This window comes from Danaus plexippus, chromosome 17 (assembly GCF_018135715.1).
Source record: "Danaus plexippus chromosome 17, MEX_DaPlex, whole genome shotgun sequence".
In the NCBI taxonomy this organism is placed as follows: Eukaryota; Metazoa; Arthropoda; class Insecta; order Lepidoptera; family Nymphalidae; genus Danaus; species Danaus plexippus.
The window spans coordinates 759,232-772,778 of record NC_083548.1 but is presented as its reverse complement, the minus strand read 5'-3'; the positions used below and the strand labels follow the sequence as shown (position 1 = coordinate 772,778).

Here is a 13,547-nt window from a genome sequence, read left to right as displayed (position 1 = left end):
TTGTCCATTTTTTATTAACAAGGTTTCAATGTATAACTGTATGACTGTATTAACTATAATTTTTAAAAACTTCTGTATCTGGTTCCTTTAAAGTGCATCTGTTCTTATTACTACGCTGCATCGCAAACGGACTATTCAGACATAGAGATTAGTCCCAAAATACAAATAATTAAATCATTAAGTCAAATTTATGTTAATCCTCGTTAATTGTAACTTGGAAGTTTACTCAAGTGCGACATAAGTTGTTTCTACAAATGTTATTGTTTGTCTTTAGACAGTTTGAAGTAAATTGGATATATGCTAATGATGTTGTGTATGGATTTGAAGTCTCATTGAGAGGAACTGACAATGAAAATAATGAATTAAGTACTATCATTACCTCTTTCGCATTAATTATTCTTTATTAAAAATACGTTCGCTTTATTACGTTCATTTAAAAATAAAACAAATTACCAATGATATATTATTATATATTTGAATTTATATTTCAAAAAAGATTTTAAAGAAATAAAAATCTTATTATGAAAACCTATGAGCTAAATGTTATCAAATTAAAATGTACGTAAGATTTATGATAATAGTTAAAAGAAATTATTAAAATGTATGTCTTCTGTTTTTATTTCTTAAGTTATGTATGTGGTTTTAGTAGATAGGGAAACGTTTATCTAGTTTAACGAAGCACAAAACTCGTGTATTATTATATACTATATACACACATAAATATTGAATACCAAATGGAATACTATAAAAGTTTTCGTTTATTATTTAAACGTACCAACACTTTGACGTAGTCGCATTCAGAGAGAAGTAATTTTATTTATTTGACGTCATACTCGCTGCCCATCTGCGGCCAGTCCGCATCATACATCAAAGGTGATCGATTTACGCTGCCTGTTTGTTCATTACCTTGAAGTATGTTTAACGAATGAAAGCAAATAAAGATCCTTTTATTAACACTAATAATTTGATTAATAAAATCATTTGAGCTGTAAATGTATGCAGTATATTTGTGAATTGAACAGTCAATTATTAAAATGTACAGCTATTTGCCCAAAGGTATATAATGTCACGTGATGTACGATGTTGGTAGGCACAAAGTCTGAGTAAGTCACAATGCTCGGGAGAACATCAGTAAGATAAATGCCTGGCTTTCGTTTCACGACATTTGTAGGTTTAAAGTTATAAGGGGATCTGAGGTGACGTATCTATGGTGAGGACTGGTGAGGATTATTTTGGACATACTGTCACCCGCGACTTTACTCGTCTAGAATGAACTTTATTGAGTGATATTATAGTATTATCAATATATTTTTATCTCAATTCAAGTAAGGAGGTATAGGTTGTCCTTGCTACATAATACAAATCACTGTTCGTTTGTCACAATTTCTACAATTTGATGAGTATTTTCCGGAACATTATTTTTGCTGAACACTTTAGAAAATGTAATATTTGTGATTAAAACAGATTTATTTAGTTAATAGGAATTAATTCAACGTTATTTCGTTATTGAAATTAATTCAACGTTACATATTCCACAATTTATTCTATGAAGCTTTTTCTATGACAAGGATTTAATTTCTTAGTTAAATAATGTAGACCTAAAAAAAAATATGATAGTAGTGTGGCCGCATTATCTGTCATGTATTCATCTGTTATGCCGTGTTCCCACAGGAAATCCAAGGAATATCAAAACAAATTAAAGCCTGTATGTTGTTCTTATGTATGAACTAAAGTGAAGTTTGATAAAAATCCCTCAAATAATCTATACGCCAAACAAACGTTGCTATTTATTAAATTAGTGAAATCTAATGAATTTGCAAATACAACACTTCTCTCTGACTTATTATATATACATTTAAGTACACCTTTAACGCAGTACACGAAGTAGTAAGATTCTTTGATGTACACATTGAGTATACACATGTATGTGACACATAAGTCTACTTTGCTCCTAGTTTCTCGAACAGATATTTTTCTGGAAAGGTTCTAACATAACATAATATTACATAAAATCTCGGATAAAGACAATAACACTCGCGTGAAAATGATGACAACTTTCTCTTTGTTGATACATATTTATTTATCTCAAAAGGATTTACTGGTGTAGTGATTTTATTTTGAAATAGAATACTATATTTTGTGGATATGATACATACATTTATTCATCCACAAAACGAAACTTCTTTCTGTATTGAATGTTGAAATATTCACGTGTGATGAAAAAATCTGAGTTCCACATTATTTACCTTACAATCGTTTGTCACGACAAAGTCGAAGAGAAACATTGGGATAAGGTGATAGATACTTCTTTTATTTATATTGTAAGATCTTATGTTTGTACAATGTTTTTAAGACCTTGTTACATTTGATTAATAAATGTTTACTTTTATTGTTAAATCTTTAATAAAAAGTCATATATATTGTATACTATTTTTAATTTCAGTTCTTTAAAGTAAAGAATTATTTATGTTGTAACAATTTATAGCATCACTTTGAGCTTTTTAATGTGAAATAGTAAGAATTGGGAAGTTATATAAAAAGATTAACAAATATAAACTTGTCTTTACGTACAATATTAGTTATTTAACATAAATAATATTATTGAAAGACATTGAAATCGCTAAGCTATCAGCTTGGTTAAATAAAATAATACCAATAAACATATAATTTTTTTTGTGTCAAAATAATTATGGGATAGAAATTTGTATATTATTATTGAATTTTACTTTAAAGAGAAACATTTGAATTAATGTTGATATCTGTTAAATAAACGTATTATAATTTTATTGCTAACTTAAATATTATTACAATCAAATCGGAACGTTTGTATTATCACATTGCTATAACATAATGGCAGTTTCGTGTTCAGTTGCATAAAAATTCAACGTGAGTTAATAATCTAAACATTACCAGTATTCCGGTAATAAAACAGCTAACGCACATAAACGAATAAGTGCATGGATCAGTGTGATAATGTATTTAAATCTTTAAGGGTTGTCTATTGTTATGGGCTTTTCATTAGAAGATTTTGAAGTGTAGTATAGAGCACGGAATAGTTTGTGTGAGATTTTCTAGAGCAACAATAAATTAGTAAATATCTTCAGCGAAACCAACGTTCAAATATCTGGATCAATATAAGAATGATTCAACTGTTCTGAAACGTAATAAAATTTATCGTTAAACGTTATTTTCGTAACAACAAATCTCTAGTTTCCGCTTTTCTTTTGTGTTATTTAACATTGATTTATTGCTAATGTATTTTATGTTCCTGGAAATGTTTTAAGCAATATATTTAGATGTATGTAAATACATGTCGCAGTATGACGCTATTTGTGCTTATATTTACTGCAATTTATCTTTTCTTTTTATTTCATTATCTATAAAGACATTACAACAAATGTCTTATTACTTTAAATATTAATAATTATAAATGATATTACTTTATGAATTGCTAAAAAGTCGTTAATTTTATATAAAATAAAGTAAAGGATTTAATATAAAAAAATACACGACTGTGATTTTCAAGATGACAATGTTGTTTAATAGCCAGTTTAACAAGAGAAATCATATAAAAGATATTACTATTACGTTGGTTGCAATCTAGTTGGATGATATATATGTTTTTTTAATTATTTATGTTTTGATTACGATTCCTATTTAGCTCTATTTAATTACAGTTAATTTCATACTTGTGATATTATATTTATTCATTTACGTCAGAGTGAGATTTATTTATTAATTCATTTGATGATACGTTTTCAATAATCAAATTACTTGTTTCTCTAAACACCTTTTTGATATCTATAATTTGAAGTTGTAACCCTTATTAACTTTAAATCTTTATTTTCTGAAGGTCACGCCAGTGTCTAAAAGACTAAATTTAAATAACGTAATTTTTATATAATGTTTATATCTCAGTTTCCGTTATTTTGATGTTATAAAATCCTCTCCCACCCATATTATAAATAGGGAAGTCTGGGGCAGTTTTGTCACTCTACCACGCAAGAATTGACAAATAAATTTTAACATACATAAGCACAGAAATAAATTAGACAAATTGTTAATACTTATTCTAAGAGCCGCTATAATTACAATAAAAATATTTTGCCTATCTAATAATGTTCTATTAGGAAATTATCGATCGTCTCGACTTATTCTTTTCTTATGATTTAGTATAACACTATAATAACAATCCGAGTGTATAGCATTGTAAGTATCAAATTAGAATTTAATAACTTATATTTCATATTTTTTTTTTAATTGGGTAATAATACAAATGTGTGCATAATGCTTTATAATTACTTACATTTTCCGTTTACATTTTTGCTGGACCCATATTATGCTTTATTGCACAAGAACAAATGGAGAACTTAACGTAATGCATCCTGGAATGTAGAAAAGCCCGGCGTAAATGTTAATCACAGACATACAACTATATCTATATATAGTACATTTGAAAGCATTAAAACGAATTATTTTGAAAGCATTAAAAGATTATGTAATTTTTTGAATATACTTGAAATAAAAAATATATTACCACTAAACGATACGTTTAGTAACTAATACGGGCTAGATGAACAGAATTAGATATTAGTAATTAGATTACAGACCGCATTCCTGCCACGAAATGGCTTAATTATAAACGAGATACTTATACAGAGGTGATTGTTCTATAATTAGCACGTATGTTAGAAATTTCTGTATATTATTTGCACTTTAATACAACCTATATTGTTAATTTAGACAAGATGTGAATGGATATTGGTCATAGAAATGTTTTCTCAGAATATATTTAATTTATTTATTCAATTTCACAATCAGCGTTTCAAGTTTTACGCACTGTATATTTAACAAGATAAAATATTTTAGGTTTTGATAATCAAAACTAATCAGTAAATGAACTGATAAATAAAATTCCTCTGTCTATTTGTATATTGAAAATGCGGATAAGCACAATATCTATTCCCTTTGAATACCGTTTGAGTATAAAGCTATTTTTATGCCCTCATTTACTAAGACTCAGTAGTTATTTACATGATATATGTGTGAGTTAACTTGAAAATCAAAAACTGAAATTGTGTCAAAGCTTTAAACGTGAACTCAAAGTCGTTGTCCGTGGAAACAGGTTTTATGGATTCATTTTAACAACCGAACAATACAATAACGCAGCACAATAAAGTCTTTGTTGAAGAGTCTTATTATCGTTTGTCCGAATTAGATCGAAGGCGTTTAACTAACAAAGTTGTAAATGTATTGTTTCTGAGCCCACCATGTTTTTAAACGAGAAATTTGTCATGAATTACTGAAGTATTTCCTTCTAAAGACCAGAAGCTGGGCGGTCTTATACCAATAGCATTCCACTTTGCAAGAAGCCTATTTAAGTCTTTTCAAAATAATAAAAACCGCATTTTTCCATACATGTTTCATTATAAATACTAAAATGTTGAAGCTACAAAATGTTAAAGGTATAAAATAATTAAAAAAAATAACAATCGCTCTTTCGACGACTATATTTAAGATAGAGTAATGTTTCTATGACACTATAAATAAATTTAATTCCATTTTTACATGTATTATTTGTACCTCTTGATACAAAGAAGAAACATTCGTGAGTTAACATGACAGTAAAACGAATTATTTGTATAAAAAATATATAGATGTTTGTGAAGTGACGTCGCAGTTTACGAGAATATTTTTTTATTTACACTGAAGTGTAAGCTACAAAATTGCTCTTAACTTAAGAGATGAGAGTCAGAAGAGTGTCAAAACAGTGAAGTCAGAGTGTTAATTGTCGTATTAATTTAGTGGTAATATTTATCACGTTTAATAAGGATCTATTTTAAATTATTGTAAAAAGATATTCAGTGATTAAAATAAATTGAATTTTACGTTTCAACGCCAGAATCTTCTTTAAAAGCTGTCACAAATGCTTTCACAGGCCAAGTTTCGTTGGTCCTCTCATTTCTATCGCTGCGAATGGTAGATTGTAATGAAACCATTTGTGTAAGTCAAAGGACTTAAGGCATTCTATTCAAGACTTGCTGAGTTTGAAAATTATTTCAACATTTCTCGCTTCTCCTGCTCGTTAGCCAAGCTGTTAAATAAGCTAATCTTTTCATAACTTTCCTATTTAACTTTTATTTATCACAATTAACAATTTAATGTTATCATCAAAGTATAATTTTTAATATAGACAAAAATAAATTGACCAGAAACAGTATGTATATACAATGGAAATTAATTGAAAGTAAGTTTCTTGGATACTGCTCGTTTTTTATTATACCTACATATCGGTTCCTTTACAGCAACAGTAATCACGGGCAGACGAGATGGAAGTGACACTTTCTTCAGTAGTTATAAAATAATAAAAAACTATTAGTCTCCAAAAATCTTAGTTTCATTTAAATCAGTATAGCGGAAAATCTTAGATATCATTATATGAATGAACTTATATTGATAAAAACAAAAATTTTTCATATTAAATAAAATATTTCGATTACTTCTTTTGACGTGAAATCTACGTCCATGAAAAAGTATATTTCCATGTTGTTCACGATTAAAAGACTTCTATATAAATTTATACCTTCGAATATTAATCTCTTATGTTTTAAAGTAACCACAAGCGTCCGTTTTTAATATTAAAATGTAAGCTTCCAAGCGGGATTTAAATAAAAAAAAATCAGTTTATTAAAAAGGATAACTTTTGTATCGCGCGTAATATAAGTGTCACTCAATATCACCATTTTAAATTAAAATTTGTGTATTAAACCTTTACCTTGTGCTGATTTTGAGTGTGTATGGCATGGCACATACCTATAGAGAAATCCCAGTACAAAGTCTCCCTCACTACAAAGAACGTTAACTTAAAATTTTAAGTATTTTTCTGGGTGAGTATCATTTATTTTGCATGTTTAGCAAATTGTTCCGTTTATAAATATTGTACTTATAATGAGTGTTTCATAAATTACAACGTAGGTTAATTTCAAAGATTAAAAAGCATTCGATCGCTATGTATACATACGTGTTTATGTTTTCAAAATACTAGAATAAAGGTATATTGTGTTTCAATTTCGGACCTCAAAACGTATAAAAAAATACTAGAATGGTTTTTAAAGTTGCGAAGGTAAATTTTATCTGACTATTCCAGAGAAAACAAGCTTGTAGTTTATAGTGACTCCTGACATTCGTTATTCTTTTAAACTTTTGAAAGAGTTTTCATTGTATTAATATTTTAGTTCTTTTAAATACGTTTTTAACTGTGATTTCCTTTTGAATACAAATCTTTGCTTCGTATCTTAAAAAAAAATACTAATTTTCAATACGTCGCGCAATTTACTGACTCATATTTAATCCTTCTTCCTACAAACCGTAGGAATATGTTTTTTCACACCTTACATGCGGTGGTTCATATATTAAATCGACGGATATATTTCTATTTTTTGTACTCTGAAACGCCTCTATATTAACTTTATATTGCTATAATGTCTTCTAGAAACATTAAACTATTTTTTACGCTGATTACTTACATTAATATGTGTTCTGGTGATCAGGTCTCAGCAGCGATGCACAGATAGAGAATGAGCGGATTCCATGGTGAAATATTGTGTATTGAGTCGTTTTTTACCTCAAGTAATGCCTCATAACCTGCAAAACGACGCTTCGTTGATACCACGATAATTATAAGTTAAACCATGTATTCATAGGAATAAGTTCGTCAAGATACAAATGTACCACACATGGTTTATGTATTTCCTATTAATTTTGTCAGACTTTACCCCTTATGCCCATTGTTATTTGTAACTTTTTTGTTCCGTAATACTTAAATTAAATAGAAAAGCAATATTAACGGCCAGCTTAAGACTGTCAAATATAGATTGAAAATTATTAACAAGGACTACAAACGTTTAATTGTTGTTTATGCTTGTTCATTAAGACACTTAATTTAAATTTATGGTTCAGTTTATTCATGATGAATATTTTAGCTCAAATTATTTCAATGTTGAGATCTCTCTTGTTCATGTGGGACGAAATCATTTCTATATACATTCTGTTAGGTTTGTGTAAATCACACATGAAATATTGGTCTTAATAAATATTAAAAGTAAATTACAATTTTACAAGTTTTTTTTTTTTTTTTTTTTTTTTGGTTTCGGGTTGGAAAATCCTCATGGAGCCCCGTCGCCCTCGGGGAAGGGCGAAGGGGACTGTCAGACTCTTACTGACTAAAAACCAACCCGTGTTCCTCATGTACCCGTATGTCAAAGGGGCGGGTATCGCCAAAGCATTCGTCGCCACCCCCCCGACAAGTATTGACCCACCAGATGGTCAGGCGGGCCCCGTCAGCCGCTCTGCGGCCGTCACCCGGCCACAGGACTCAACTATGAGGCGCGCGCGGGACACACGCCGCCGCCTCGAAGCCTGCAACTGTTCGGACGACACGATGCCCCGAATCTGTCGTCCACAGGCCGCGCTCTACGGTGGCCGGAATTCGGCCACCCTTCGGCGCCCAATGCGTCTGATGCGGGAGGGGAGAGAGAAGGCAGCCTCTCTCTCTCTCTCCGCCGCCTCCTTTGCGAGCATCACAGCCTCGCAAAAGGTGGCGACGGCACACCACCCTGACTCGCTCCCTACCATAGCAGACACTACAGTCGGAAGCGAGAGATTTCCCGCATCACCTATAGCCGCGACCAAGTCACGGCGCTGCTCGGCCCAAGCTGGGCACTCCGCCAACGTATGCAGCGCCGTATCATTGCGGCCGTCACCACGATTTTACAAGTATAAAGATACGAATTAACTCTATATAACTCAATAATTTGAAGTGATTTTGACTATTATTTTTATTTGAACTCTTTTTATTTTCTAGAAATATATTTACATAAAATTTTGCTATTCCGTATACTTTGATCTGTTAAACCGCATTTTATATAAAGTATTCAGGATCGCTACTATTTGGAGCAGTTCAAATCCATCCTTTTAAGTCAACACAGTTTCAAGAAAAAGCCTTTTATGCGAATCGGATTTAGTTTAATTCTACATCATATAATATTTAAAATTAAAATGTGATTTATTTTTAAAATCGTGAAATTTCTCTAGAAATATGAAAAGTATTAATAAGCTAATAAACAAAGGAAAAGAAATTCAATAGAATAAAGGCTTGCTTTAGTTACTCGATCTGGTTAATAATAACATTGCATGTTTCATTTTCTCTTTTAAGGCAATTCATTTTAATTCTACTCGCCACGTGTTACTTATAGGAATATTGTACTATTAATAACTGGTGATTTTTTTAAACTATCGAAAAAAACTATACATTCTATTACTTGATGATGGAATATTCTTTATAATATCACACGAGTTGAGTTAAACCACGTAATTGGAATAAACAAACAAACTTCCATATTTTTGGGTCCGAGCCATTATCCCTTTAAAGCTTAAAATAAATCTCTAAATCTTTTTTCCATGTTCGGACTGGGCTGTTTGCGCTCGATATTAGAACGTTATTGGCGCTCGCTTCACATTACCCTGAATAGTGTTCAACCAGAATTTCCATATCCTGAATTTTATTTGAATTATCTCAACATATTAACACAGCGTCTTGGTTACTTTACGGTAACTAAGTTAACAAAAAGACATATTATAATTGTTTCGAGATTTTGTAGTGTGTTCATGAACATAACAAACATGAAGGAATAATACTAAGTTATTCGGATGTACTTCGCGTTTCGGTTACTTTGCAGCCACAGTGATCACGGGCAGACGAGATAAAAATGAGTGTCAGTTAGTGTTGTTATTTATTATCTACCGCCAACGATTCCTTAATTGTCTATCGTACCGCTCTGGATGCCTGCAGGATTCGCTCACTGTGTCTTGAGATCTTGCGGAGTGGACACGGACATGAGATTTTATATTTTCTATGAGGTAAATCAGTTTCTGGGGTCCCAGGTCTTAGATAAATTACAGCCATCTTATCTGTTGAAATTGGGATGTTTTTCATATTTTGTTTGATCTTAGGTTTTTATAATCATTGAAATTGGAATGTTGTAAATTTCAATAGCCTCACCGATTCCAATGTCATCTGATATACCTGCTATACAATACGAGTCTTTACTCGTGTTTTATGAAAATGGATTTAATGGTCTGGCTTATATTCTGTGTGTTCAGATAATAGAATGTGTCGGTAAGTTGGCACTGTATAATGTAAATTAAATGCATCCAAAACCTCAAAACATAGTATGTACATGTATAATGTATAGTGTGTTGTATAAGTACAGCTAAAACTCTAAGGAATAATTTTATACAAACTAATATTATAAAGTTGAGAAGCTTTATTTAATATATTCGTCTTTAATTATGTAGTTTTACACCCTAGTCATATTATTTCCATTCAAGCACTTATCCCCAAGTGCTCAGGCCCATGAAACTGATCCTCGCTGAGCGAAACCATTTACGACTTCATAAAGTGATTTTATGCGTCAACTGTCAAAGGTTGAAGTTAACTCACAAATAAACGAAGTGTCTTTAATTTAAACATCATTTAATCGGATACGATTATTGGATTATTGTTGTTCGAGGATATTCAATTTCTTTTCATATTAAGTTTATAAATTTTATATAGTCTCTGAACTATTTTTGTATTCTCTTATAATACTTACAGTGATGTATAAACTGTCATACCTACAAATAATTATTATTATAGAAGCAGAAGAAGAAAAAGAGGTAGCTAATATGTGACAAGGTCGTTCCTATTTAATAGACGAGTTGCAACGTTACTGGTACATTGTGACATTGAACAGTAATTCCATCAGAGATGCAGAAAACAGATGCGCGCAAAGTATAATTTGATCTTACATCCACCGTGTAGTACACGCCAAGTCAGCGTCAGTGTTGGCGTCATTTTATTCAAAAAATAAATAGTTTTAAAATATTAGTATTAGTTTTGATTTTTCACTTTATATCAAAACTAATAAAACTTAAAAGGCTCGTAAAATTTGTTCACCAAAAATATATAGAACTTTCCTTATATCAAAATATAAATAAAAAATCGTTGTCGTTTGGTTGTTTGTCTCATGTTGTCATTGATTCAATCTATTTATAATAAGCATGTCAATGAACACCTCGTGTTGTATTGTCATTGGTTATAGTCAAATTGCTAGAAAAACTTATAGACAACATCAACATTTTTAACACATTTCGGACACACAATAGGAAATCATTCGGAAAAGAGACGAAAATAGTATAAAAGCCTTTTCCTGTCGTCCATTATGAGTTATTGTTGGGGAGGAACCACAAAATAGGGATGTGACGTGTACTGTCCAATCTCTCAATTTTATGAATTTTATTGAAAAGTGATTTTGTCGATAAAACATGATGTTTGGTATTAATATATGACTTGGTACAAACACTCTTATTCTAATTTTTGTTTATATTCAAACATATATTTTCTAATATGGTTAAGGTGATGCTAAACTATTCGACTATTATTGAGATTTATGTTATTAGTTAAAATATATTTTAAGATTATGTTCGTCTGTAGTTCAGTTATTTTTTGCCCTACGTTTTGATTACTTTAGTAAGCGTATTACTGGAAATAAGTTGTTATAACATTTCTTGTTATTGAAACTTTCAATTACTATTTAGATGTTTACAATTTTCTTTAAAATATTTTTTTTTACTAAACTTAAAAGAGTCTTTTATTGAAAACATTTGTATAAGTTTACCCTAAAAAGAATTAGAGCAAATCAAACAAAATATGACTAAATATCAAAAATGAGGCTAACATTTGTAGGGATATTATTATAATTTGTAGAATGCAGGTTATGTCTCGGATAAACTAACGTAATGTTTATTTTGATAGCGTTAAGGTAAGAAATCATTTCTTCAGTGACCTATTAAACATAAATATGGAATTCTTTAGGAAAATATTCCGTATAATAAGTATATATAGGATTTAATACAAATTCTTTGTATTTTAAGAGAGAGACGTCAGCATTGGTGACGTCACTAATGTCACTTCTTTCAGTACGTTCCATGATATTTCAAACTGAAACTTCAATTCTTCTAAATGTTCTTGTATTTCTCGAAGGTCCGCACTCCTTGAACTCTGCCGTCGTTCGTCCAGACGTCATATTTATACCAAAATTCAAACATAGTTCTATTCTCCTTTTAACGAGTCTGTTATTTCATTTTATTTTTAACAAAAATCATGAATACCAATAAGTTTTTATAATAATTGATGACAGCCGCAAGTTATTGTTGTATTGCATCTATCATTAATGCTGATATCGCCGATATATATTTAATGTAAACAAGGAAAAGATAAGATGGCTGCATATACAATGTATCTTTTTTGTATAAAACGTGAAGCCATATTAAAACCAAATATTAAATTTAACATAAAAAATATTTTTATTACAAATGTCTAGATAGGACAGTCGCAATTAGTTATTTGTCGCGGTAGTGTGACTTATAGAACTCTTTCATAAAACATAAAATAAATGTAAATGAATTATTTACTTAAAACATTTTTTTATTCTAAGATAACTTTTACTTGTTTTAGATCGTTAGTTATTATATCTTGGCGAACTATGGCAAAATGTATCAAACGTTACTGAAGACTTACTTTGTGTTAAACAGGTTATAAACTAATTTACTTTACACATGTATGAACAGAAGGATACGCAAATGATTGAATTAAACTTACTGGAACATTTCGCTGTTCGTCTCTTATATTAATTGTTTAATATTAACATTGTTCTGGTTAAGAGACAAAATATATCATGTAAATATGACAGCGGCTTTTAAAGTGTCAAATTCAAAGTTAACAGAATTAAATATTATTAATTCTTTATAAGTGAGACCCGAAAAGTAAATAGCATTAAACTAAATGAATTTCAAATATAAAGTAGATTGAATGTCGCACATTATGCGTAAAGAAGTTTTGTTTTAAACTATTTCTATTTCGTAATGTTAGCAAAACACTAAATAAATTATATAACTGTTTTGAAGCAAAACTTATGTAAAACATAATACAGGGTTTTGTCCACAACTTTTTCCCCTTTAATTTCAGGAGTAGTTCCAAGATAAATGAATAAAACGTGATGAAAAAATAAATATGGTGGTCAACCGCTAGCGACTTATAATCCTATGTCAGCTGATATTATATTCAATACAACATTTTTCCAGCATTTCCTCGGAAAATATTAAATATTTCAGGATAACTATTAGCCTATATTTTCCAATGTTTTATGTACATAGCTATTAATTTTAGTTAAAATAATTTCAAAGAGCAATAAACATCCCGACGTGCTCACTGGTAGGATTTGTGTTAATGTAATAAGTCAAAATTTGACTTGCTTCGTAATCTTCAGTGGATTGTTAATTTACTTTAAATTATTAATGTTTACTAAATTGTTTCATTAAGAGCAGACGAAACGGAGCTTGTTCAGTAAAATGACTCTCTCGTAAACATCATTATTGAACAAGTTATTTATTTACATTACCTAAAAACAATACACATTATTTGGAATATTATAAGATGATAACTTTTT

At 30.0% G+C, this 13,547-nt stretch overlaps 1 protein-coding gene across 3 annotated transcripts in view; it reads left to right on the top strand.

The window, feature by feature from the left end:
• LOC116771295 (potassium voltage-gated channel protein Shaw-like) overlaps nucleotides 1–13,547 on the top strand; it is a 131,262-nt gene that overhangs the window by 70,743 nt on the left and 46,972 nt on the right. The window contains exon 1 of one of the 3 annotated variants that reach the window (XM_061523358.1): nucleotides 9,875–9,918. The exons of the other annotated variants lie outside the window; for them this stretch is intronic. Within the exon in view, the coding sequence (XP_061379342.1) occupies nucleotides 9,895–9,918 (24 nt within the window). The 5' untranslated portion in view covers nucleotides 9,875–9,894. Of the gene's footprint in view, nucleotides 1–9,874; nucleotides 9,919–13,547 lie in introns of those variants that run through there. 3 annotated transcript variants of the gene reach the window in all.